The sequence below is a fragment of the Abramis brama genome, assembly GCF_963993115.1.
Source record: "Abramis brama genome assembly, chromosome: 3".
Classification (NCBI taxonomy): Eukaryota; Metazoa; Chordata; class Actinopteri; order Cypriniformes; family Leuciscidae; genus Abramis; species Abramis brama.
Window position 1 is genome coordinate 30677000 of NC_139965.1, and position 24409 is coordinate 30701408.

At 37.7% G+C, this 24409-nt stretch overlaps 1 protein-coding gene across 1 annotated transcript in view; it reads left to right on the forward strand.

Annotated features, from left to right (window-relative positions):
• The window catches only part of cep89 (centrosomal protein 89), a 128381-nt gene that overhangs the window by 24616 nt on the left and 79356 nt on the right, over positions 1 to 24409 (forward strand). Inside the window, exons 10-17 of the mRNA XM_084109634.1 lie at positions 1526 to 1576; positions 1906 to 1989; positions 3141 to 3244; positions 5715 to 5830; positions 7048 to 7228; positions 9917 to 10084; positions 11746 to 11887; positions 14602 to 14691. Of these exons, the coding sequence (XP_083965760.1) occupies positions 1526 to 1576; positions 1906 to 1989; positions 3141 to 3244; positions 5715 to 5830; positions 7048 to 7228; positions 9917 to 10084; positions 11746 to 11887; positions 14602 to 14691 (936 nt within the window). The remainder of the gene's footprint in view (positions 1 to 1525; positions 1577 to 1905; positions 1990 to 3140; positions 3245 to 5714; positions 5831 to 7047; positions 7229 to 9916; positions 10085 to 11745; positions 11888 to 14601; positions 14692 to 24409) is intronic.

Here is a 24409-nt window from a genome sequence, read left to right on the forward strand (position 1 = left end):
CTATTTTAGCGCGATTTTGGCACGATCCGTTTCGTGGAGACTCGTAAAGGACAACGGGCGTCGGGACGCAAGATTCGATCGTTTCATTTCGTATAGTGTGTCATAGTGGGCGACAACGCGTCTGTGATGCTTCACGACATCACGACAGAAAGACTAGCATGTTTAATTTTAACGGTCCTCCACGACGGGTTGAGTGTGAGCGAGAGTGAGTGAGAGTGCGGTTACAGTGAGTGTGCGTGTGTGCGCGCGCAAGTGAGCGTGTGTGTGTGTGCGCGCGAGTGAGTGAGTGAGCGAGGGACAGTGAGTGTGTGTGTGTGTGCGGAGTGTGTGTGTGATTGGCCCGGCACACAAATGATTTAAAAGTGGCAGGGGCATCTTCAATACAAATTTCACCCTCACGCTCCATCACGCTTACATCACAACAACTCACGAGACAAAGTTTTTTTTTTTTTTTTTTTTTTTTTTTTTTACTCACCAGACAAAGTTTCACCTCGACGAGAAATCTCGTCGCGTTTTAATCTCGCGAGATCTCGTAACACGAGATCTCGTCACACCCCTAACTAATATGTCTACAAACGTTTTCATAAGTATTCGTAAGTAACACGTTTCTTGTTGAAAATTCATAGCAATTCTGAAATTCAGTTTAAAAGTTAATTTCTTGACCAAAAATGCAATAAACGAGTGTAGCCTACCTTAAGTGAAAACAGTTAAGCTTACCTCTTTTCAGTGTCTTCATCACGTTGCGTTTCAGAAAATCTTCACCCACTAACACAATAAACAATAAACAAGTGTTTAGCCTATTAATGTTAAAACGTCAAAATCTAATATTTTACTAAGTTTATAGAAAGTTAAGCTTACCTTTTCACCATCCTCATGTGCTTCACAAAATGGCTCCAATTTTTTGGCTGGAAAGGCATCACGGGAAATTGGTTCACCTGGTAACTTATATTTTTGTGTTACACACACTATATATGTTAAGTAGAGGTTGAAAAGTTATGAATACTACGTTTTTTGTGTTTAATCTAATTACTTTTATAAGTAATGGTTGTTCAGCCAACGAAGCGTTTTTTAGAGTGCACACTGCTGTCAGACCTCTATCCCATCCTGTGTTCCACTGCACTCTTTACATATTTTACCATGTAATTATGCGCCAGATTATCCTGTTTGACCGTTGCGCTTGTGTCTTGTGGCTTTTGCAGGGTCTCACTCATGATGCGGTGTACTAAAAATATCAGAAAGTTCGAATTTGAAAACGTGTGTCTATACGTTTTTTTTCCCCCATTGCACTGTACTGTGTTTGGAGTTTTTAAAAGCAAAAATGCATTCTGCGTAAAAGGCCCATAAGTCTGTCTCATTCTTTTTTTGTTCTACAGCTGTCTGCCTAAGAACTGCCACTGGTCTGTAATTATGTTTCAGTGTAATTACATTAATTTTTTGTTCTTTTTTCACATCACAATATCTATAGGAATAAAGGAAGTGAGAGAATGTATAGGCTCAAATGCATTTCTTTTCCTGAATTCCCCAGAATGCTCAGCTTAAATGCCTGCCAGTGAAAGGACCTGCACCTCCTTGGCTGGTGCGTAAACTTATTGTATTATTTAGTTTTTATTGTGTTTGTTTCATATAGTCTGACATTTCCATACTGTCTCTTCCTAATGTTTCTGACTGGTTACTTATCCTAAGATGATACATTCCCAGGTTTTTTCTAAGGGCATTTCATTAATTGATGTGAAAACACTTATTTGTCACTATGTGCTTATGTGTATTATTTACCAAAGATGGTGATGGCGAACTCTTGTCAGAATATTTCACAGCTTTTTGTTGTTATGAAAGGACAGAAGAGAAATGCAGAAAGTCATGTTTTATTTTGTTTAATGCTGTGGTTGTACTCTATATTGCCTTTAGCTGGATATGAAATATTTATCACCTCTGCTGCTGGCTTATGAGGACCATCTGAATGCCAAAGACAAACTCCTCAAGTCCTGTGAGGTGAGTTTGTGTGTGTGTCTGTGTTAGAAGGGGAAATTTAAATCAGTTTACTCTTATTACATATTTTGGTTGCAATAATTGGTTTGCATGCAATAATTTAAAAAAAAATTGACAACCTAAAGTGTGTATTAAATAACAATGGCATAATTATGCTTGCTTTGATCTGTGACTTTTGTTTTGGGAATTTACACAAATTATCACTTTATTGTGATGATTGATTTTTTTTAACGTAATGTGTGAAATCATCTATTGACTACTGTATATTGAGCGTTTTGTCAATTGCTGGTGTATATTATATTAATATGCAAATTTTACCAATGAGAGATGCCACTGCTAGCCTGGCAGTCTTGTAATAATGAGAGAGACATAAAATGAGAATACGATGAAGTTTTTGATGCAGGAAAACTAATTTATCATAGGATCTGTGTAATAATATCTTTCTAATAGTTTCTGTCTTTGACTCTCTCTCTCTCTCTCTCTCTCTCTCTCTCTCTCTCTCTCTCTCTCTCTCTCTCACACACACACACACACACACACACACACACACACACACAGTACACACACACACACACACAGTACACACACACAGTACACACACACAGTACACACACACACACGTTTCTTATTTTCACTTGATCTATGTCTCTCTCTTTCTTTCTAACACACTTGCAGTGCACCCAACACTCCCACCACACTTACCTGCCTTGAATTTAAAGATCTTTCCAGTCACGTTTTATGTTTTAAAGGGACAGATACTGATTTTTACTATTTTTTTCTCTCAGTAGTCAAGGGTTGATTAATCACATTCATAGTTATATTTAAATATGTTTGAAGTCAAAGACAAATTCACACAAAAAGGCCACAATACAAAATGTCCTAGATTCTCCTGGAATTCTTCATTCTTGTGTCAAGCTGTTGTTTGCAACAGCTTGCTAAGCATCAGTTTGGTGAGAACAAACTCTGCAATTTTTGTTGTTGTTGTATTGTGCACCTGTGTGCACTCAAGTTTCAGATGATCTCTGGGTGAGGTGAATACATTTACAAATGCACCAGAGGACGTTCATGCATACCAATAAGCTTACTTAAAGTAGTTTAGCAGTTTGTGGAGTTTTTTTGTCAATATAAATGTAGCCTATGTTTTTTCCTGACAGAACGAACTACAGAGTCTCAGAGCACGTGCAGAGGAGGTCATTCAGGAAAACGAGAAACTTCATGCTCAGGTTAACAAAAGCAGCACTGTCAGCAACAAAGAATGGTGAGTTTGAGCGTGTTTCTCTATGTAATGTAAAAGTGTGTGTATGTGTTTGTTTTTTGTGCCTAGGAATGAAATAACAATGGACTTATGCTGACATTCCCTCAGAGAATTATATTTAAAAGAAATTAGGGGGAAAAAGGTATAAAGGAAAAATGTCCAGGGGAATGCAATAATCCTGAGGGCGAAAACAAAAACAGGGCATCTTGTCCTTGAGGCATGCCTCACTCTGCTAGCCATGCTTTTATCACAGGACTGATAGTGCCCTATGGTCCTGTTTGATTATGGCTGACGTTATGAGAATAAGAGTGAGGGTGTGTTAACACAGAGTAAGGATATATGCCATTTATAGGGTTGCAAACTAAGAAATAAATATCTGATATTCCCTTAAAGGGATAGTTCACACAAAAATGAAAATTCTGTCAGTAATCACTCACCCTCATGTTGTTTCAACCCCATAAGGCTTATGTTCATCTTCGGAACACAAATTAAGATATTTTTGATGAAATCTGAGAGCTGGCTCACTCCTCCGTAGGCTTCACATTCACGTAGTGTAACAGCGCAGCGCTTCTGTGTTGTATGTCACACGCATCACACACATGACCAGCGTCGGCCAATAGTGAGCCTATGTGGTGACGTACAACCCAGACGCGCTGTGCTGTTACACTACGTGAATTCATTCAGGCCCACACAGACGAAAATGAATAGTTGAATAAAGTTGTTATTTTTGTTGTTTTTGCGCGCAAAAAGTATTCTCGTCGCTTGATAAACTTATGGTTGAGCCACTGTAGTCACTTGGACTATTTTCACGATGTCTTTACTAACTTTCTGGGTTCGCAAGTTTCGATCCCATAGAAGCCTATGGAGGAGTGATCCAGCTCTCAGATTTCATCAAAAATGATCTTAATTTGTGTTCCGAAGATGAACGAAAGTCTTACGGGGTTTGAACAACATGAGGGTGAGTGATTACTGACAGAATTTTCATTTTTGGGTGAACTAACCCTTTAACAGTTTTTGCAGATGCATTCTTCCGCCTGTGTGAACGGAATAGCGGTTCTTTTTTGTGAATCATGACACATGATTGCCAAATGAATGACTCTTATGAATCAGTCTTTTGTAATAAAATAAAAGTATTCAGTGCAACCAGTGCAGTGCAACCGATTCTGATTCTTTTTTAGTGAATCACGTACAGCTTACAATTTACTGTGTTATGTCAAAACTGTTTACAAGACAGTTGACAAGAAATGAAAATTCACCCATTCGTCTGTTTTCTAAATGCATGTTATTGGTCATATTGTGATAAACTCATCAATGCATACGTTTTCTTTCTTTTTTTGACCTTATGTTTAATCAAAATCAAGTCGATCTTCTGATGAAATGACAAACTTCTGTTTGGTGACTGTAACAATGTTTAAAGTTTAAGGAAGAAGGAGATGGGAACCGGCAAACTATTAACGTAACTTTAATCATAAAATAAACACAACAAACAAGTAAAACGGTTGCCCCTCACGGACTACTGACGCATATAAACATTATAAAAACACCAACATAAATGTCCAGGCCTGGTCCTCTTTCGTCTTGCACTTTTGTCACTCCTCCTTTTATGCTTCCGGAGCTCCTCCGTGGGACTCGAGACCGATGTGGCACGCTCATTATCACTCGCGCCACCGGCTCTCAGCCTCGCCCTGCTTGCCACAGTGACGTATGCAAATTTTCCAATAATTTAATCTGCTTAAAACTTGCCCCTTTCTTACAAACAAATGGCAAGCTTGCACTCAAATCTTCCTCTATCCAATCATCAACAACTGATGGAAAGAACCAAGACCTGCTCTACATTTTTGTCTTGAACAATCATCTGTTTACATGGCTATACATAACAATACTGAAGAAAAGATATGTATCTATTTCCATTTCATCTCAAATTTAAAGAACTCCGCACAAATATACTTCCCCTTTTTTTTTCTTCTTCAGGTTATGGGTTGTTTAAAGCATGTTTTAGGTCTATGTTGCCATGGGAGCAGTGTTTGCATCAGCACGTCATACATACAGTAAAATTTCAGCTTGATACAAATAGCCTACAAATTGTGGTTGGTAACTGTGAATGTGAAGAACAGTCTTTTCTGCATTGTTAAACGGGAATGTCTAAATGAAAACGAAAAGATAACACAGCACTGCACTGCTCTTTCAACAATACTTATTGGCTTTCTCTGAATTTCTGCATTTAAATCCTGTCATTGAGCTGAACAATTTGTGCGTGTGTTTGTGTTAACTAATTAATTTGAATGTCCTAGAGAGGTTTTAGCTTTTGTCTTTATCTGTATTAATTGGCAGCTGTTCACAGTCATCTTTGTCAGTGAAGGATCTCTCATCCCTGTTGCCAACCTCACTGTTCATTCAAACACTTACACAGGTGTGTGTGTGTGTGTGTGTGTGTGTGTGTGTGTGTGTGTGTGTGTGCGCGCGCTGTGTGTAGGAGGCAACTGCAGGAGCAGGCTCGCTTGGTGCTGGAGGAGAATCAAGTGTTGATGGAGCAATTGGAACTACAGCATGCCAGAGCTAAAGAAGCCCACAGCAAACATACACAGGAAGGTATGTTACACGTATAAACTCCTCATTCGTCTTAATACTCTTGGATTTTTTTTTCCCTGTTTATTTTCTTGTCTCCTAAGAGTCATAAAAAACATCTTGTCTGAGTTTGAGTGGTGTGGTCAGATGTGGTCTGAAATGACAACAGCTGCTAATCAAAGCTGTTAACGCAAGAAAAACAGCTGTGGATTAATGCTGTGGATTTAAGATACAGTTACTACTATGATATTTTTATGTAATGGAGAATATTTTATTGCAAAGTTATCTTTTTTGCAATACATTTTTTTTGCAAAGTTGATACTTAAGAAATGTATTTCTTAAGTATCAACTTAAACATGGAAGCTCCCAACCCAGCTTTATATGCAGTGATAAATAAGCTTTTCATAGATTGATTTCCCCCTGAAATGTGTATACACATCAAAATATTGCTGTTTGATTGAGCATCTCAACCAGCTCAACCAGTGGACTGAGTTTGGGGTGGATCTTAAGGCCTGTCTATATCAAGAACAATAACTATAATAATAACAACTATATTAGCGTTGATGCAACCGAACCATGACGTTTGCGGTCAGCATAACTCAGTAAGTGCTTTGAAGCAGAACGAAAAAGAAAAATCTGAAATAATTCCAACGATATTGTTCCTCTGTGTCATTATCATTATAGTTGTGGTGTGGATTCTGCTATTCTCCTAGAGTTAATGCTCATTCCCACCAAGGACGATAATTTTAATGATAACTACTGTATAACTATAAAGTTTATTAATCATTCTAATTCTGTTGGAATAGGGAAGTCCACATCACAATCATAGCAATAATGCCATGGAGGAGGCTATATTGTTGCAATCACTATTAGAACAATTTTTGATACTGAATGATAATGAATGATACAAACATTGACAGCCATTCAAAATACAAAATAGGCAGTTGTTGACATACTGTAAGAGTACAGAGTTATAAAATAAATGTGAATTACATAGCCCAGAAAATGTTATCCATATTAAAATCTCTGACTTTTGTTAGCAGACTTTGGTTTCTTGGTAAATGTGGGAACAATTTATGACATTGTTGACATCTCTGAGATATTGAGGAGATCTCATTTGTGATGTTTCTTAATAATGAATCTGTGTCTTCTTCACCATGTTCCTGTCTTTATTCAGCATATACTGCACATGTATTATTCATATAGACTCAAATATAAAGCACCTCTATGTTTGTGTGTAGTGTGTAAGGTCTCGAAACAGGTGATGTTGTTGGAGTCAGAGAAACAGGCTCTGGAACAAGAGCTAGAGGTGGAGTGTAAAGAGCACCGTGCCCTGAAGACAGAGTTTCAACGAGTGCGCTTGGCTCTAGAACACTCTCTGAGCTTGGCTGAGCACAATGCTGTGACTGACAAACTTAAAAGGTACCAATCATGCATTTCATGTTAATGAAATAAGACTGGATGGCAAAAGCTTCGAATAAAAACAAACAGACAGAAAAGTATCAAGGAGAGTAATTCATTGCTATTCTTGATCTGCTGTATGCGAGGGTGTGCAGCAGAGGATTTCTGTATTGAGTATTGAGGGAAGGAAGGTAGTCCCTATTGAAAAATAAATAGCATAAAATAAAGGTTTTCAAATACATTTTGGTATAAGTATATATACTACACAAATACATTTACATATTTATGTACTTAATATAAATACCCTGCACTTTTGCACTTTTGGTATAATAAATTGATATATTTAAAGTACTTATCCGGAAGTAATGCTGAGGTCCAACTAAAGATATACTTAAGTATATCTGATTGTACTAAAATGGTACTATTGCAAGTATACTTTAGGTACACTTTATATATCTTGCATTTAAAGACATTTAAAACACATTTTAGGCTTTATATAAAGAAAGGTGCATTTTACTGTGGCCGAGAGAGCTCAGCGTGCTGCAACTGAAGAAAACGCATGCAAATAGAAAAAAAAACATCAGTTTGACACCACATGCTGCATATACTCATAACGAACCAAGACCAGAAACGCGCTGCAAACACTCACAACGCACATATGATCAGGATGTTAAAATACACAAAAAAACTCAGCTTTCAGGTCATCGACAACACTACTGATGAGTAGACATTGAACAATAAGCATGTCCCAGCCAGGTTTGTCACTTGTTGGCGTCCCCTTGAAACATGTCTGTGCTATTTGCAGCACGTTTCTGTATTTGGTTGCATTGTGGAATAAAGAAGTACTCCAAATAAAGTTTAATTATAATATTTATATCAGTAAATCTCAATCGATATGTGAATATGTCAATGGATTTGTACTGTACTTAGTATGAAATAAATGTGTTTTAAATACATTTTAGTATAGGTTTTGTTTTCACTAGGGGTGTGCTACTGCTACCTATACGATTTTTTACTCCAGTAACACCAGAATATAAAAAATAAAAAAATCATTGAAATCTTTCTAGGGTATGTCATTAATCTTGGAACTAACTTGGAGAAAGATAAAGGGTGACATTTCTTAAAGGTGCTCTAATGTTGGGTGACGTGACGTCACTTCTTTTTGACGTTCAAAGTATTGTCAAACAAAACGGAGGCTAGCTCGACCCTCCCTCCTCCTCATCCCGTCCCCTCCCCCTCCCTTCCGTGCTTCCTGAAACACTCATGAACCATATAGAAAAACCAAACTGGATTTACCCACCTGTCCAGCAAAAACAGAGCCACCTGAATGTCAGATTGGAAGCCCTTCTGCCGGCGGAGTTCTCACCACCTTTTGAACGCTTTTCTTCTCCTTTTCCCTATTCTTTGTTATTTGTTTATCGGAACGTCTCTTTGGTCGTGTGTCGTCCATATCAAAATTCTCAAGAATATAAAAATGTAACGTTAGTCGTTGTTAGGACATCTCTCCTCTTGCTAACTTCCCTCTTCATGCTTCTCTCTCCTCCACTCCACACACCCCCTTCATGTGCACACGCACTAACCCCCCAACCCCCACCCCCAAATCATTCTTGTCGGTTATTGGCTGGAACACTGTTTGTTATGTTTCGTGGTCCAGGCTGGGCCAGTTTGTTTTTCTTGCCGTTTGTGGAGCCTGGGCTGTCTACAGAGATGGCGGTGTTTTTCAGTGTGTTCAGGGGACAGGCAGCTAGCAGATAGAGGAGATGTTTGCTGTATGTAACAAAAAATGTTTTGGCCTAACAAACGCATGACATCGCTTAGAGCACCTTTAACAGCCTACACATTCTTACCCTACACACGGTCTGTGTGAGTGAGGTAACAAACGAAGACAGAGAATGAATGGAAATATTGTAGCACAGATGTACACATCACACACAAGGACACAAACTCATTCACACACACTTGCCGTAGACATACAACATACATGTGTGTTTGAATACAATACAATATCCTTACAGTATGTTACAAAGTTCTTTTAAAGGCATCCAGTGGTATCTTTCTTTATTAAATAATAGTAATACATTATAATAGCTTTTATTTATAGGTGCCTTTCAAGGCACTCAAGGACACCGTGCAGCATTACAGCAAGCCAGTAAAATACAAAGCTATGCAAAAATACAGACAAACTGATCAAACATACAATCAAACAAATCAAACAATCAAGTCACTAAAAGCTATTCTAAACAGATATGTTTTAATCTGAGCTTTAAAGAGGGAAATAGAATCCAGCTGGCGAATGTGTAAAGAATTCCATAATTTTGCCGCTCCACAACTAAAAGCCCTGAACGAACTCAACTTGAAATTTGGAACTGTCAATAAATCTGTAGAAGATGATCTCAAAGAACTTGAAGGAATATACAATTGAAGAAGATCTGAGAGATAAAGAAAAGAAATTAAAAGTGCTTTTGAAATAACAATATTTCCCTTTTACTTTTTGAATAATAAATAATAATGGATAACTGCTAATAGTGAAGCCTCATTAACTTTAGGTGTCAGTGTATTGCAAGAGACCATATTAGGAAGCACAACATAAACAAAGATTACTGAAGCGACTTGGAATAGCAATGCACTCCATTTGTAAAGGTGAATATACTGCATGCTTTAACCTTGATTTTTTTCTGTAAGCTTTTCACGTATGTGTTTGCATTTCAGACAGTTGCAGGATCATGAGAGGGTGAAGAATTGTGAGGTTGAAGAGCTGCTGGCTCGTGTGAGTGCGCTGGAGGTGGAGAAAAAGACTCTGCTGCTAGACAAAACCAATCTTAACACAGAAATCAAACACTTGGAAACAGAGCTACAGCTTTCACAGCAAGCTAACAGGTGGACACATGCACATACAAATGCAAACAAGCAGAAGATATTTTTAATATCTGCAGATTTCTTTCTTGCGTTTGTGCCTCTCTCACTCTCTCTATGGTGTGTATGTGTGGGTGAAGTGTGTATGGAAGAGACTCGTTTTTGCAATATTCTCAAAGCCTTGTGTGCTCAGTCAGGGCCAGGGTGTTTATTCTGGGTAATGTTGGATGGATGGATTAAGATCAACTAACAGTGATTTGATACCAAAACTCTGCATTTGGAATGAGATGCACTCTCTGGCCTTTGTCAGTATGGGTGAAAAAACTGCTCAGGAAAATATTGTGAAACATTACATCTTAGTAGTCTCTGAGATTTGATGTTTCTGACTTCAAAAGCGTGTTTAGCTGGGAGGAAGCAGATCCAGATGAGTAATAGGCCATAGAAGCAGAGACAGATTATTTTGGCCAGAGGTGCTGCAGAAACCGAAGGAGAACAGACAGGAAGTGTAATAGCAGCAGTTGTGTTAGAGGAGAGATGAGAAAGAAACTCTAAATCAAGCAAACAACGAATACCAATAAACTCTGATGCAGGGGAACTGCTTCCTGAAACATTTAGACCACTCAGTTGGCAGCTTATAAAGGCGAGGATAAGGAATAAATTTAAATGGCAGAAATTAATTAGAGACCTTGCAGGGGAGGAGAGGCTGAGAGGATGTAAATGTGCAGTGTTCATTATAATAATTACCCCTCCCTTTTTTAAACAAATTGTGACATGAAACATAAATTTTTAATTTTGGTTATACACTTCTGTTCAAAAGTTTGGGATCTGTAAGATTTTTTATGTTTTTAAAGAAATATATTATGCTCACCAAGGCTGCAGTTAAACATTAATGTTGTGAAATATTGTTCCAATTTAAAAGTTTTTTTTATTTATTTTAATGTTTAAAAATGTAATTATTCCTGTGAGGGTAAAATAGAGTTTTCAGAAGCCATTACTCTGGTCTTCAGAAATCATTCTAATATGATGATCTGCTGTTCAAGAAGCTTTTTTTATTATTATTGTCAGTGTTGAAAATGGTTATGCTGGTTAATATTTTTGTGGAAACTGTGATTTTCTTTTTCAGGATTTTTTTAAGAATAGCACATGCAAGTTCAAAAGAACTGCATTTATTTAAATTAGAAATATTTGGTAACATTATACATCTCTTTTGATGTATTTAATGCATCCTTAATAAAAAATAAATAATAAAATCAGCAGAACATGCTATGCTACTGAAACATGGAATAGAATATTATCATGAATTACAGAATGTGTTAGTATTTGGTTGTCGCACTATAGCTTTAATAATCGCAGTACTCAAGCTACAATCCAGAACTTTTGTACCAAGGCGTTTACAAGGTCATTGTCACAAATAATTAAAAAAAATATTTATTTACATTTTATTAGTGACCTAGAAATAGAGCAGAATCTTTGATATCTCTTCTTAATTTGATGTCCTAATGTTTTTCTTTTATATTTGCCAGTCCTCAAACTTTTTTTTAAATTAGATTTTGATTACCAGATTTTCAGTTGGTCTCAGACCCAACTGCTTTCTATATTTTAAACTTGCATAAATGCTGACTTGTTTAAGGTTTTTAATTCAGATTTTCTTTCATGTCTCATCCTCTTACTCTCTCCCTCCTTAGGAAGGCTCAGAGACGTACAAGTGTCCTGAAGCAACAGGTTGAAGACTCTTTAGAGAAAGAGCTCATCGCTCATCAGTATCTTGCCAATATCGTCACACTGGCAGAGAAAACCAGCAATGAAAGAGACCAGCTCATGCACATGGTACTTCTACAGAAACTCACACACATGCTGTGTGAGCTGCTATCTATTTACATCACCATATGTTTTGATCTCTGGTTCTTGTTTGTTCTGATCTGTGCTCTCCAGCAGCAGCTCAGTCAAACAGAGAATTTCTTCACCAGTCTTGACATCTTAGGAATTGTAGCGAAAGATTGTGTATGATAGTCGTTAAATATGGCTGAAAAGTGTTGCTTTTTGAGAATCATCAACATTGCTGAGGAGAGAAAATGATTCATAAGACGGTTACAGAGGTTACAGTTGTGCATAAATGTACCAGTTGAAAATTGTCATCCACGAGGACTGTTCGTATAAGTATAATTTTTATTGTTAAATAAATAAAAAAAATTAGAATAATTACTGTTCTAGTAATTCAGAAGGAGGTAGAGAATAATGCTTTAGGAAATTTCAAAAACATGAACATTTTGACCGATACCGATAATTCTTTACATTTGAAAGCCAATAACCGATAAATCTAAATTCAAATTTTGATATACTTTGATAGCCTGTATACATAAACAAAAGGCTCACCATTAAAAGCCATGTCCCAAACACTTCAACATAAATCAAACATATACAATATAGTAGCCTAGTTTGAACCAGTGTAAGATTCCTTAACTTTTTTAATTAATTTTACACTCCTATGGCCAACTTTCTTTATTAAAAATGGTAACAATTAATGAACAATACTTCTAACAGCATTTATTATTCTTAGTTAATGTTAAGCTCAACATTTTATAAGACATTTTTAAGATCCAAAGTTGTATCTTGTATTAAATACATCAATATATTCACACATCCATAAACATTATTAGATCCTTCGGCATGACGGCAAGTTCCATAATTCCGCTTATGCGTCATCAACAAACACCTTTGTTATTGTAAGAGGTTAGCGACCCCTAGCGGCGAAAAAAAAAAAGATTTTGAGGATATTGTAGCTTTAATCAGATATTTATATTAGCCTACATAAACTTAATATTACGACTTTTATCTGTACAGAATGACGTGAATGCGCAATCGAACGTGTAAACCCTGTTCTGGACGTGCTATTCCCACATCGACGTGCTGAAACACGGCAACTAAACCCAGAGAATTCACAACGTATTATTACTATAGTGTTCTCATTTTAATGGCATGTAGCCTATATGACAGTCCCAATTATAGTTATAAATATGCATTGCTGTTTGAGCTGCGCACGCTAAAGATAAAAAATGATCACCGGTACAATTAAGCGCTTTACTGCATTGTTCATTAACTCAACCAAACGCATCCTATATTAGATTAGATTACACAAAATAAACATATTACATCTTACAATGGCACAAAATGCTGCGAATGCTTAAGCGAACTTGACTGTGCTTGTCATGAAGGCTTAACTCCATAGACGAGCACTTTTTGCCACAACGCGCTCGTTGCGCTGAAACACTGGCGAACAAAAATTCACAACATTCCTTTACAGTCGTGTTCTTATTATAATGTAATGAAGCCTATGTGACAGATTTGTGTTGCACATGGTGCACTTAACTGTATCTTCCTTTTCGAAGTGATTCCAATCATTCAAAACCATCATGGCAAACAGCGCGTATCTCTCAACTGAGGTAAATTATCTGCCGGCTTTGATATATCGGCCTAATTTTCTTATCAGATCGATAATGATAACATTAAAAATTACCATTTATCAGCCGATATCGATATGTGGTCGATATATCGTGCTTCCCTAGAAGAAGGTTATTATTGCTCCTCTACCAATAAAAAGGGACTTAAAGTCCCAGTGAATCGGATGTTGTAACTGACTTTACTTCAGTGTTGTGAAGTGAAACAGAATATTGAATAGAGGGCAGGGTTTTACTTTAGCGCACCTCCTCTCCATCCCTCGCTCATAACAGACTGTCGGTTGGAGGGGAGTGGTTACCCAAGCCGTCAAACTGACGTCATCAGAACAGAAACGCCATAGCGGAAGCAAATTTTCAGATTTTGATTAAAGATTTTTTTTTTCTGTGTATTAACTTGCATAGACTAATTGTTTACCTCAAGACTAGTAATGTGCGCTAACAAAGTAAATAAGGTCAATTATGACTTCAAGATGACTTTAATGACTGTATACATGACAGGATGTAGTGACAGACAGGAGATCAGGAAGGAAAAGCATGCTAATGTGAATTAAGTGTGACCCAGTTCCACCAGTTCACACTATCCCACGTCACAAATACACTACTTCTCGTAGTTTGTTAACATAGAAAGCATGCTTTAGCCAAGGACACACCGTATTTCCTGAATTCATCTGCCTTAGGAGTTTACATTCAAACCCTCTGTCGAATCTTTCCACAGCAGTTTTTGTGTTTAAGGCAGAGCCTCAAGCTAAGGGATAGTGAAAGTTTTATACTCCACTTTTTACAGACAGTGAGCCTCACTGCTGCTCGGGGGAAATGTTTGAACTCAACAGAATGTTATTACCCATAAGTCTAGTCAAACTTTTAAAGATTTGCTCTGCTGCTCTTGCTTTGCTATTTTCACACTTTTATCTAAGTAACTGGCACCTCTCTCTCTCTCTCTCTCTCTCTCTCTCTCTCTCTCTCTTTTTCCCGGCTTTTGCCCCTGAAACTTCTCTTCAATGATGTCTGTCTTCAATGTCCCTCCTCTTCCTCTGTCTGCCTCCCTGTAGCTGTGTAACCCTTCCTGTTCCCTCTCTTCATCCTCAGGCTTCATCTCTAGAGAAAGACAAGGAGGGCGTCCTCACACGCATCATAGAAAGCACTGTCAGCCTGGGAAAGCTGCAGGAAAAAGTAAAGGTGAGGCCTGCTATTTACATACTACAAGGGAAGTGAATTTGCCTTGCTTGAAAGGCATTGTGTCCTTAAAATGAGCTTCAGATTCTGGATAGAAATTAGAGTTGTTCTCATCCAGGGGGCTTCAGGAAACATCCAAAGAGGCCTCAAGATGGCTTAAATTGGTTTAAACACAAGACAAAATAAGCATTAAAATAAGACAAAGCAACTAAACATATTAATAATATTTCTTATTTTAATTAACTTCCTCAACAACTGTTTTTTTCTTTGAAGAATCAGAATCACTGTTTGAAAAACATGAGTTTTTATTAAGGCAGCTTAATTTTAAAAATGTGATTTATTGACCTGGAAAAGTCATGTAAATTAATACAATTTTATAACTCCATGGGCATTTGTATAATGAATATACATTTTTCTAGTTATACACCAAACTCTAAAATATCTTAAACATTTTGAAGTCATGGGGCACAAACAAAAAAAGCAGACATACAGTACACTCACACACCAAGGTTGAGGGCCAGGAGTTAGTTTTAGCATTGATGGCTTTGCCTTAACACACTTATAAAACATTCAACACAGAGACAGAGTGTCTAAGACAGAGAAAATGCTGACACACACACGAATCCTAATTTAAGGACTTTGCCCATTTGACATATCCAATAAGAGGTCAATCCAGACACACACAAGCCCCCCACACTCAGCAGGTCTATAATTAACATTTCAAATGTTGTTATTTTAGTTGCAGAGTGAATGTTTCTCCCTCTCTTTTAAAAGTGCTTCAGTTCAGATGCTGCCTGTATCGGTGTGGATGGAGTAATTGGACAGCACTGAATGAAAGTGTTAGTCTATATTTTTCTTATTTCCCTTGAGTGAGATCCACTCCCTGTTTATTTCTGTGGCGATGGACAAAACAGTTCAAAATTATTATTTTTCAGCTCTAAAGGTGAATTTTATGCTGTACAAATGCAGATAGTGCCTATGATGTATGAGCTATACACAAAAAAAATGTGAGCATAGAGTGCTGTGTGGTTATTGGCAGCAGAATGAATAAGCAGATAAAATTTATAAACATTTACACAGTGGACAAGAGGATGTCTAGAACTTTGTGAATAACTGGCATAAATGTGTGCAGCTTTCTGAACTTAAGGTCCTTGCACACTGAGTCCGAAATTTCCATATATTCATCATTCGGTGGCTCTGAATTGTCAAAACACCTCTCAAACTGCTTGCTACGGATGCGAACAATGCAGAAAATCGAACCCGATCCAATTTTTTTTATGACGGACGAAAATTTCGGAGGCAGTGTGTAAACGTGATTGACACAACGTGAGGTCGTATTTATTTTTTAACGTGCAAAAATTTCGGACGAGAATTGTGCAAGGACCTTTAGAAGTTATGCACACATGGTTTCTGTCTGGGTCTGGTTATACAGTATAATTTACTGCCACATTAAAGCTGTTCATGTATGCCATTGATTTATGAGAATGCATGTGAATATTCTGTAAAGCATTTTTCACTGGCAGCAAGTGGTGCGGCAAAACAAAATTGCTCCCATTGTAATGGGCAAAGCTTTTAACACTGAGCATTGCATTGTTATTATGTTGTGTCAAGTTTCACTGCTCACTTACAGTGTAGACGCAATGTAACACTCTAGCAGTCGGGAAGGAAACTGTGTGTGTGACCTCTGCATTCTAAATAAGAAAATGAATGCAAGTATTTCTATCTTTCTTCTGTAACTGAATGCCTGTCTGCCTGTGCTGTGATTGTGGACTGTTATCAGTTTTAAAATCACTGTGCAGTCCACTGAGCTGTGATATTGCATGGATTAGATTATTTTCTTCACCACTGGCTGGTTTTATCACAGATGAACAGAAGGACAGTCCTTACATCTCTCCTGAAGTGCTCTATTTTTCCCTCTCTTATTTTCATATTTTCATTCTCTTTTCCATCCCTCTTTTCCAGAATCAAGGATTCAACAGCCCGATAGAATAATATGATATAATGACTGTTTGTATGACAATACAAATTATATATATAAGCAATAATAAGCAAGTTTAGCAGGTGCTTGGGGCCCAAGTCCCCAAGTGTTTAGCTTTCTATTTGCCAACACAGTCAGCGCTGAAGCCGCCCGTCCAGCCAGACACAGGGATAAGTTTCACATCTCTCCTGGTTCTGGAAAATTACAATATGCCGGTGAGTGTAGCCCACAAACAACACAAAATGGATGTAAACAGCACAGATGCAGTGTTAATGAATCACGACCCTGCTTTCTGGCCAAAACACCTGTTAGACAAAGAGAGCTGTGAGCTTGTTGCGAGAGGGAGAGTTAATTTATTGTAAAATAGATTGTATTCCATTAAGATTTGACATAGAGTTTATTTACAAATGTAGAAAAAAAGGTTGAGTGTTTTGAGAAAGAGACAGCAAAAACAGGTTTACAAAGGTAAAAAGGTGCAAAGTTGGTGTGGTGGGACTCCATACTTGGACTTGCTTAAGGGCCCCCAAACCTCTAAGTCTGCCCCTGTGTTTTCTACAATTAACATGATTTAAGAGAAGCCTTTGTGGACCTTACAGGAATATTTTTTCAAAACAATTATTCACTCACCCTCATTTTGTTCCAAATCTATGTCTGTTGAACACAAAATTAGTAAATTATCAAGACTTTTGCTGCTCGCTCTGTTCCATAGAAAATTAACAATGAATGAAAAAAGCTCCAAAAAAGTAGCCAATGGTAAAAGTAGTCCACATACAATAGTGATGTCCGATTTGTGAGTGAATCGTTCTTGTGAGTCAGGTCTTTTCAGTGAGTCAGTTGATGAAGTTCTCAGAACTGTTTTGAATGATTAATTCACAAATCAGACCTCATCCAGTTGACTCTCTGACTCAATGATCCGGTCACAGCAGCTAACAGCCCACTTGATGGTACGATTATCAGTGAATAACAAGATATATTTCAATCTGTTCACCACAAAAAGCTGTTTTACGGCTTCAGATACTTGGATTATATGCACTTTTTCATTTATCCACAAGTGTGGACTACTTTTATGATACCTTTATGGTGTCTTTGAAGCTTGAAAGCCTCAGTCCCCATGGAGACTAATAGCATGAAAGAGAATAACCAGTACAATTCACCTTTTGTGTTTCATTAGAGAAATACAATCACAGGTTTGGAATGGCATGATGGTGAGCAAATAATGACAGAAATGTAATTTTTTTAGTGAATTATCCCTTTAATAATTCAGTGTATGTTTTTCAGACCCCTATGATTGTCTGTCACACTTCTTTTACTTTTATGTTTTTATTTCCTCAGCCACTTTCTCTGTCCCTTACACCATTTTTCTTTCCACCCTGTTGTGTTCTCCTCCTACTTTCTTACACTCTCATCTCTCTATCTCTTTATATCTCTTTATATCTCTCCTCCACTCTCTGTTTGTCTCTCCATCTTCATCTGTCTCCTGGTGGCTAATTTGACAGAACAGATGCTAGACTCACGCTGAATAAATGCATGCAGAAAACAACGAATCACTGCCTCATAGAGAAGCACAAGTTGGTGAAAGAAAGTGAGATCAAGCAACTAGAACACAAAACATGAAAAAACACATAGTAAGACCCATTTCATATGACATAAGCAGTATGTGAGCAAAGCAGCAGCACAACTGCAACAGCAGCTGTTTTCACACTGAAATGTTCATTGGTTATTTGGAGTTGAGCAAGGCTTTTAAAGTAAGGACTAGAGCAATACAAGAAAACTAGCTTTTTTGAGGATAAAGTGCATACATTTATAGTAGCAAATCTGTATCCTGAGAGTGGTTTCTGTGTCTGTGTTTGTATAAGTATTTCTGAGCTACAGTGCTAGTCAGGATAAGTGTTCTGGCGTGGTTCCTTCCCAAGGGGTCAGAACGGCATTCTCCTTATGCTCAGCTAAACAAACTGCTATACGCTTCTGTCACACACACACACACACACACACACACACACACACACACACACACACACACACACACACACACACACACACACACACACACACACACACACACACACACACACACACACACACACACACTCACTCACTCACTCACTCACTCACTCACTCACAAAAGCACGAGATATATGTGGTCATTCATATCATGTGGTCCATTTGTGTCTCTAGGACCACAGGCAATGGCAGTTCATCCAGCTGAGAAATATACTATATAACCATGCTTTTCTGACTACACAGGTATATATATATTTTATACATATATTTGCTTTCACATAAATCCTACATAGTTATGATGTATGAAATTTCTTTAATTCTCTTGTACAGGTTGCTGAATAATGGATGAGCTGTTGGTGATTTATGGGTTATGAGCAGGCCAATATGTAACCTTTTCTTCATTTTCATCACTATTGCTTGGGGAAAATCTGTTGAATTCAGATTTATTGCAACATGGCAATAGGTGATTTAAGTGCCTCTGATGTCCCTCTAAATCAGAGGTTCCTAAACATTTGTCAGTTGAACCCCTATTGTGGCAGTGAAGAAAATCTGTGCCACAACATTATTTGTTTTACTTTCACTTTCCCTTTGCGTGAATGTGTGGAGTGTTTCAATTAACGACGGAAAGAAGTTAGATATAGGGAAGTGTGCCGTACCTGGAAAAGATGCATCATCCATTTGTTTGTATGCGAGGTTTGCCAGTAGTGCGAGTGATGGATTATTGTGGAAAGATGGCCGCTTGTCAATCTGATGCTTCTTGTGTTTGATGTCTGGTGCCTCGTGAAGTTCGACTGAAGTGTTGCACTTCTAGACCAATTGTTTTTGAGCTGTTCTGAAGACAGGTCAAAGCTGCTTATCCGCCCATCTTGGTGTCTGGCGATGACCCGCAATACTCTCTAGCTGCCTTCATACCTGCAAACGTGATTATATGTTTCAAAGACCGAGTTGATCTACCACTGCTAGTGTTGAACTTTATTTTTATTGTTTGTTTTTTTTTCTTTCCATTTCATTTCTCCTTTTTAAAGGAGTTTGTGTTGTTAGTATTATTATGAACATTATATAATTGAAGAATAAATATCCCTTGTGAACTGAATTATTCTGGGATTATTACTGTGATTTGATGTGTGTAACAGGTGGTTACTTTTTGCTATCCTGGGTTAATTTAAATTTTGACAGGTTTAAAGGGGTGGTTGAATATGATTTCACTTTTTTACTTTAGTTAGTGTGTAATGTTGCTGTTTGAGCATAAACAACATCTACAAAGGTACAGTTCAAAGTTCAAAGCAAAGGGAGATATTTGCTTCTAAAGAAATAGCTTTTTAAGGACTACAACAAACGGCTGGTAGGAACTAGGCTACACGACATTCCTCCAGGGTTAGTGACATCACCAACCTTAGAATTTACATAAACCCCGCCCCCTGAACACGATTTATAGACTATCAAGACAGAATATGCTAATCAATGACTAGAAGATAACTACACATAAGCTACATAAATTCATCAACTAAACATTCAGAAATGTCCTGTTGCATTCTACATGTTGTCACTTCTTCTTGAGTCTCTCCATCATTGTCTGAATCCGATTTTAACATAAAAGGCTAAGAGTTTTTGAAATTTTCATTGCATGTCTGTGTGAGTGCAAGCTGTTGAAGCTCCGCCCTCTGTGCCGGGAGCAGCAGCTCTTTTGCATTTAAATGAACAGACACAAAACAGTGCGTTTTTTTGCTCACCCTCAAAAAGTGACAATTTTAACATGTTATATAAAAATATCTGGGGTATTTTGAGCTAAAACTTCACATACACACTCTGGGGACATCAAAGACTTATTTTACATCTTGTGAAAAGGGCATTATACCACCCCTTTAATATTGTCTGGCACCCAAAGTTTTTCTTTAAAATAATTTATTTATGTTAGGGTGGCCACCACCTTTACACTATGATGATCTAAATAAATTATTTGAAATAACCTTTGATTTTTTTTATTTTATTTATTATGTTAATCTTTCAAAATGTAATGCATTTTACAACATCTTTGCATGTTTACTTATGAAATTATTTTTATTTTTCTTGTTCATTTATTACATTCTAATGAACTCTAGTTATTTTTAAGAACCTTGCATGTTTTGCATTTTATTATTAAATATGCAGTGGCAATTTTGTTTATTTATAAAATATACACTCGCCTGCCTTTTTATTAGGTACACCTGTTCAACTCTTCAGCTGATAGAAAGGCAACAGTAAAGGCCCGTTCACACCAAATAACCACTCGTTACAACCAAGGTCTGCAGAAGAGCATCTCTGAATGCACAGCACATTGAACTTTGAAGCAGATGCAGCAGCAGAAGATCACACCAGGGGCCACTCCTGTCAACAGGAAACTAAGGCGACAATTGGAAGAACATTGCCTGGTGTGATGAGTCTCAATTTCTGCTGCAACATTTAGATGGTAGGGTCAGAATTTGGCTTAAACAACATGAAAGCATGGATCCATCCTGCCTTGTATCAACGGTTCAGGCTGTAGGTGGTGATGAAATGGTGTGAGGAATATTTTCTTGGCACACTTTGGGCCCCTTAGTACCAATTGAGCATTGTTTAACGCCAGAGCTAACCTGAGTATTGTTGCTGACCATGTCCATCCCTTTATGACCACAGTGTACCCAGACATTCCACCCCTCCCGGAGATTCTGGGAGTCTCTCGCATTTTGATAGTGGCTCCCTGACGCCTGCAAGTTATATACAATATCCTGGAAATTGAGCGTTAGAGAGAGAAGCCCTGTTTCCACCCTGTATTAAGATGCGTTTTCGGTTATCCGATCACAAATGGTCAGCCAAGACACATCACCGTTTTCACCTGGTATTATCATGCGTTTCAAATGCATCTCCTGTGACCACTTGCATTTGGATTTCCTATTATATCGTCACACTCTACATCACTTTAACTTTCTGCACACGAATTTTAATGAATGGACACAAATGATATTATATTATATTATTGTAGAAAGTTCACAGATAGAAATGATGAAGAAGTCTGAGTGACGAGCAAACCGTCGTTATTGACTCCCAAAACAAATATAGAAAGATAAATCCTGCCTCAGAAAAACACACTGCCTCGTACAAACTCAAAATCATAAACCGTGTTGAACACAATCAGTGCAGCATGTTTTCTCTCTCCCTGTCCCAGGTCTGCAGGGCGCTTATATCCCGTCTGTCCACCAATCACTGGAATTAGAGACAGGTGTTTGTCCTCCTTATCACCGCTCGTCTCCGCACTCATTCCCCCGCTGCAGACCTCGCTTTACCACGCCCCCCTCGCCACAATTTTATTATATTATGTTACATTCAGTTTAGTTTCATTTTCATGGACTTTCAGTTTGTGTTCATTTGTGTGTCTTTTGTTCTGATTAACGTCACTCATCAGTATCCTTGGTTACCGTCATTATTAGTTAATCCGTGTCAGCTGTGTCTAGTTTATCACCTCGTTATCATTAGTATATAAGTTCCTGTGTGTTACCCTTTGAGTTTGTCCGGTCTCATTGATGCATATGTGTGTGAACATCTCTGCCTGTTTGGATTGTTATTCGTAAACTTTGTGTTGGAACTTTATTCTTCTGTGTCTTCGTCTGTCTGCCTGCACACACGCGTTACTATTATATTAATTATATTAAATTATATATAAGGGATGGTTGAGGTATGCCATCTCCTGGATGTGAGTTTTTGCAGGGTGGGATGTCTAGTGTACTCATCTTCTGGCAAAACTAGCAAGGCAAGTTTGAGAGGTGGCGCCCTGACAAATCTCGCGAGAATCACGACTTGCTTTGCGGCACGACGTCACATACATCAACAAAATATGAAGCAGCCTCTTCACAATACAGATTGTATCAAAGCAGCTTCACAGTATTAAATTAAAACTATACATCAATGCTTGTTTCTAGTGGAAAACGTCCACGTTTGGTAATGCTGATCAATAGTATTGTTGATTGATTAATTAAATTAAATATCCCCAAATATCCCCAACTGAGCAAGCCAAAGGCAACAGTGGCAAGGAACCGAAAAACTCCATCAGGTGACCTAATGGAGAAAAAAAAAAAACCTTGGGAGAACCCAGGCTCAGTCGGGGGCCAGTTCTCCTCTGGCGTTTATGAACTAGAGGTCAGATTTAACTGTAAGATTAAAAGTATTATATGAATGCCTGGCTGAAGAGATGCGTCTTTAATCTAGTTTTAAACTGGGAGAGCGAGTCTGAGCAACGAACAGTATCAGGAAGACTATTCCAGAGTTTTGGAGCTGAATATGAAAATGCTCTCCCTCCTTTGGTGGATCTGGATATCCTAGGTATGACCAAAAGCCTCAAATTTAGTGATCTTAAAAAGCGCGATGGATTATAGGGCGATAGAAGATCCATTAAATAGACTGGAGCTAAGCCATTTAGGGCTTTATAAGTCAGTAGCAATACCTTGTAATTAATACGGAACTTTATAGCTAACCAATGTAGTGATGATAAAATTGGTGTTATATGATCATATTTTCTTGATCTAGTAAGAACTCTAGCGGCGGCATTTTGGACCAACTGTAGCTTGTTTAATGAGGACGCAGGACAACCGGCCAACAAAGCATTACAGTAATCTAGTCTCGAGGTCATGAATGCATGAACTAATTTTTCTGCATCAGAAACTGATAGCATGTTACGTAGCTTAGCAATTTTTCTAAGGTGGAAAAAGGCTGTTCTTGTAACATATGAAATATGATTTTCAAAAGACAGGTTGCAGTCTAGTATAACACCCAGGTCTTTTACTGTAGAGGATAAAGTAACAGGACATCCTACTATGTTAAAGTTGTAGTGTGAGAGGTTTTGTGGGCGTTTTTTTGAACCGATGATTAGTACCTCTGTCTTGTCTGGATTTAATAAAAGAAAATTGCGCGTCATCCAATCTTTTATATCTTTAACACACTCTGTCAATTTGGATAATTTAGCGTTTTCATCTGGCCGTGATGAAATATAGATTTGAGTGTCATCAGCATAACAATGGAAACTAATTCCATGTTTCCTTATAGTATTTCCAAGTGGCAGCATATATATTGAGAATAACAGAGGGCCTAACACAGATCCCTGCGGCACTCCATAGTTTACTGGAGTTATGATCGATTTTTCTGCATTTAAATAGACAAAATGGTAGCGGTCAGATAAGTATGATCTGAACCAACTTAATGCTTGTCCTTGAACACCATTATAATTTTGTAGTCGATCTAAGAGTATTGTGTGATCTATAGTATCGAACACAGCACTAAGATCAAGTAAAACTAGTATTGAGATACAGCCTTGGTCAGATGCTAAAAGTAAATCATTTGTAATTTTATCGAGCACAGTTTCAGTGCTATGATGCGGTCTGAATCCAGACTGAAACTTTTCATAGATGTCATTTTCTTGCAAGAAGGAGCCCAGTTGAGCGGACACCACTTTTTCTAGTATTTTAGACATAAAAGGAAGATTTGAAATGGGTCTATAATTTGCTAGATTATGCGGGTCTAATTGTGGTTTCTTAATGAGAGGTTTTATAACTGCCAGTTTAAATGTTCTTGGAACATGACCTAATGATAAAGATGAGTTAATAATATTGAGGAGAGGCTCTTCCACTAGATGTAACACTTCTTTCAGTAGTTTAGTTGGTATAGGATCTAATAAACATGTTGTTGTTTTAGATGAAGTGATAAGTTTATTTAACTCTTTTTGTTCTATAGTTGTAA